Raw genomic sequence first — 2,919 nt, 5'->3', positions numbered from 1 at the left:
AATTGAGACTTAGTACAAATTTAGAGATCAGATCAAAGTATTTTCTCTATCATTCTGTCATTGAGGTATTAGTTTGTGGTGATGGATGCTACGTCATCATCAAACGTTGGGTTGATGCAATCCTATCTCTTGTATTCAGGTTTCTTCTGTGTAATGGATTATATTGTTGGACTATAACTCATTCAGATTGATAATTCAACCAAAAGGACAAACTCTTAGTGTGTTATGTTTATCAAATACATCATGATTAGAAATATGAGGATGATTTTTTTTTGGAATATACCACTTGTTCATATCTTAATTCAATACTATAATTCAGACTCAAGTAAGTTAAAAAGGTCTAATCCAAAGTCGGACTCAAATAAGTAATTACCCCTAAAATCTCTCATCAATTTTTTACTTTTAGAAGCAATATCTCAACAACTCTAAAATAAAGGGCTAGTTATCTGCCTTCAGAAGTGGAACTACTCCAATGGTGATTATTGAATCACCATTATAAATACATTGACACACTCAGGTAAAACTAAGTTCCAATACTCTCAAAACCTGCTACTCCTTTGCTAATTAGGCATCGGAGCGTGTTTATATATACCACCCCCATTCTTCAAAACGCATAAAACCACCTTTCACGGACGTTTGGGCCAATCCTTCAAACCCAATCCACCCATCTCAGGTTACTTACATAACACCACTGTATTATAAAAATTAGTTAAAAATTATAAATTCAAAATTTTTATAACTCTTTAATTTTTTTGTTTTCAAATTATTGACAGAAAAGTTGGTCATTTTTTTTCTCTTTTCTGATAATTTTAACATGAACTTTAAAAAAATGTTGGTAATACAGTCTTTTAGTAATAATTATGAGTATTGTGGACTTGGCTTTTTATTTATAAACATATACAACCTCTATATATATGGGAAAAAAAAAGCTCAACTGAAAGATCAGAAAAAGCAAACACAGAGAGAAGAGATTTTTCAAGAAGAAATAACAAGTTGCTCATCATCAATCATTGTGAGCTATTCATTTCTAATCATTCTGCACTTACAGACATGGCTGATGATTATGATTCCCCTGTAAGTTTTTATTTATTGTTAAAAGAATGTTTCACTAATTATCTTCGTAATAAAGTTTACATAATTTCTTAGTTAACAGGCTGTATATGATGTAATCCTACCATTTTTACTCATATACTCTTATTACTTTAATTTATGCGCATATCATATATACGCTTGTACTATACCAAATATATATAAATATTATTATTCACTTTGTTTTCTCTTAAACGAGAGTCTTTATCACTCAAGTTTTGTAAAACTTCTATTGAAACCATTTATTGGAACCATTTATTTTGTATTTGATATTTTATCAAATATAATTGTTATTATTTATATTTAATAAAATTATTTTTAATTTGATTTTACTAAATATAATAATACTGCAATTTTTAAACAAATTATCTTTTAAAAGACAGTTTAAATAACCTACTCTCAAAAAATGAAAATTTTACTAAACAAAACATAAGTGGTTTGCACTTTGTTATGGTCTGATGATATCATGATGAATATGAAGTTTTGTGATGAAATTTTACTAAACTCTATTTATAAAGTTAAAAAAATTCCAAAAATCAGCACTTTTATTAAAATTTAGTTAATATTTAATTATTAAAAAATATATAATTTTATATTATTAAAAATATTAATAATAACAGAAGTCACACCTATTACTCCTGTATAGAGTTTTCTAAACCTGCAAATCACGCTTATCATACTCCAATAACAAAAGTCACACCTATCACGTTTACATAACAGAACTGACATAACCGAACCTAACTTTCTATAATTAACTCTGCTGACTCACCTTCTTGAAACTTCTTTGCTGACTCACCTCATATACTAATGAACAGAATATAGGGGACACAATATGTAAGGTTTTGATGCCATTCATGGCTATGATTGAAGTCTTCATGATTGCTGTCGCTAATTGTTTCAACTATCAATCAAGATGTGTTGCTAAAAATCACAAACCTTACTACAATTATGAGGATCTCGCTCGCCTTGCTCAAGAAACCAGATGTAATTTTATTTTTTTTCTTTTTGAGAAATTCTATATTTTTTACGTAATATAAAATTCGCGGTTCCGCTACTTTACCAATAGCATATCTGCCAACTTCTGCCAACTCTTATTTATAATTATATTTTATAGAAGTGTCTTTGTGGATGTGTCTAATAAAAATGTATTTTTTATGGTTGTGTTTAATAGAAGTATCTTTATAGATATATTTTTTTAGATGTGTCTCTTTATATATGTATTTAAAATATAATAATTAATTATTATTAGCAATAAGTTGGCAGATAATATGTTGGTACCTTATACTTTTCTTAAAATTTGTATTCTATATTATTTGATAATAAAGAAAGTGCGGAGATTTTTGTTTTTTAATTAATGATGCAGTTACTATTAATGAAGTGGAGGCATTGTATGTGCTGTTTAAGAGGTTAAGTAGCTCCATAATTGATGATGGTTTCATTCACAAGGTAACTAACTTTCAAGCATATATGATATATATATACTCTTTTAATTCCTTTTACTCTAGCTTATGATGTCTCCAATATTATTCGAGTTAATGTGATGATATAATAGTTATATGATTTCGTCCGATATAATTGTAGGAGGAACTTCAATTGGCTTTATTCCAAACAACTAATGGAGAATATCTTTTCCTAGATCGAGTAAGTAATAATTTTCTGATGGGTAATGCTAGGTAGACAAAAAAAAAGCTAGAACTTGTCTTATTTAGCATTAATTAATTATCGCGATAATTAATTAATGCTAAATAAGACAAGTTATGGCTGTTTTTGGCCGATTTTTTTTATTACCAAATATTTCCGTTTTCGGATATAGAAATGTCGAAGGACGAA

The 2,919-nt window shown here is 28.0% G+C and overlaps 1 protein-coding gene across 4 annotated transcripts in view; it reads left to right on the top strand.

Annotated features, from left to right (window-relative positions):
- Positions 917 to 2,919, top strand: part of LOC107605513 (calcineurin B-like protein 10) — a 6,133-nt gene continuing 4,130 nt past the window's right edge. For 3 of the 4 annotated variants that reach the window (XM_016307412.2, XM_016307411.2, XM_016307409.2), the window contains exons 1-4: positions 917 to 1,074; positions 1,905 to 2,073; positions 2,453 to 2,535; positions 2,671 to 2,730. In XM_016307412.2, coding sequence (XP_016162898.1) covers positions 1,051 to 1,074; positions 1,905 to 2,073; positions 2,453 to 2,535; positions 2,671 to 2,730 — 336 coding nt within the window. In that variant the 5' untranslated portion in view covers positions 917 to 1,050. The remainder of the gene's footprint in view (positions 1,075 to 1,904; positions 2,074 to 2,452; positions 2,536 to 2,670; positions 2,731 to 2,919) is intronic. The other variant, XM_016307410.2, reaches the window with a different exon arrangement.

This window comes from Arachis ipaensis, chromosome B06 (assembly GCF_000816755.2).
Source record: "Arachis ipaensis cultivar K30076 chromosome B06, Araip1.1, whole genome shotgun sequence".
Classification (NCBI taxonomy): Eukaryota; Viridiplantae; Streptophyta; class Magnoliopsida; order Fabales; family Fabaceae; genus Arachis; species Arachis ipaensis.
Note: the sequence above shows the minus strand (reverse complement) of the source record. Positions and strands in the feature narration are given on the sequence as shown.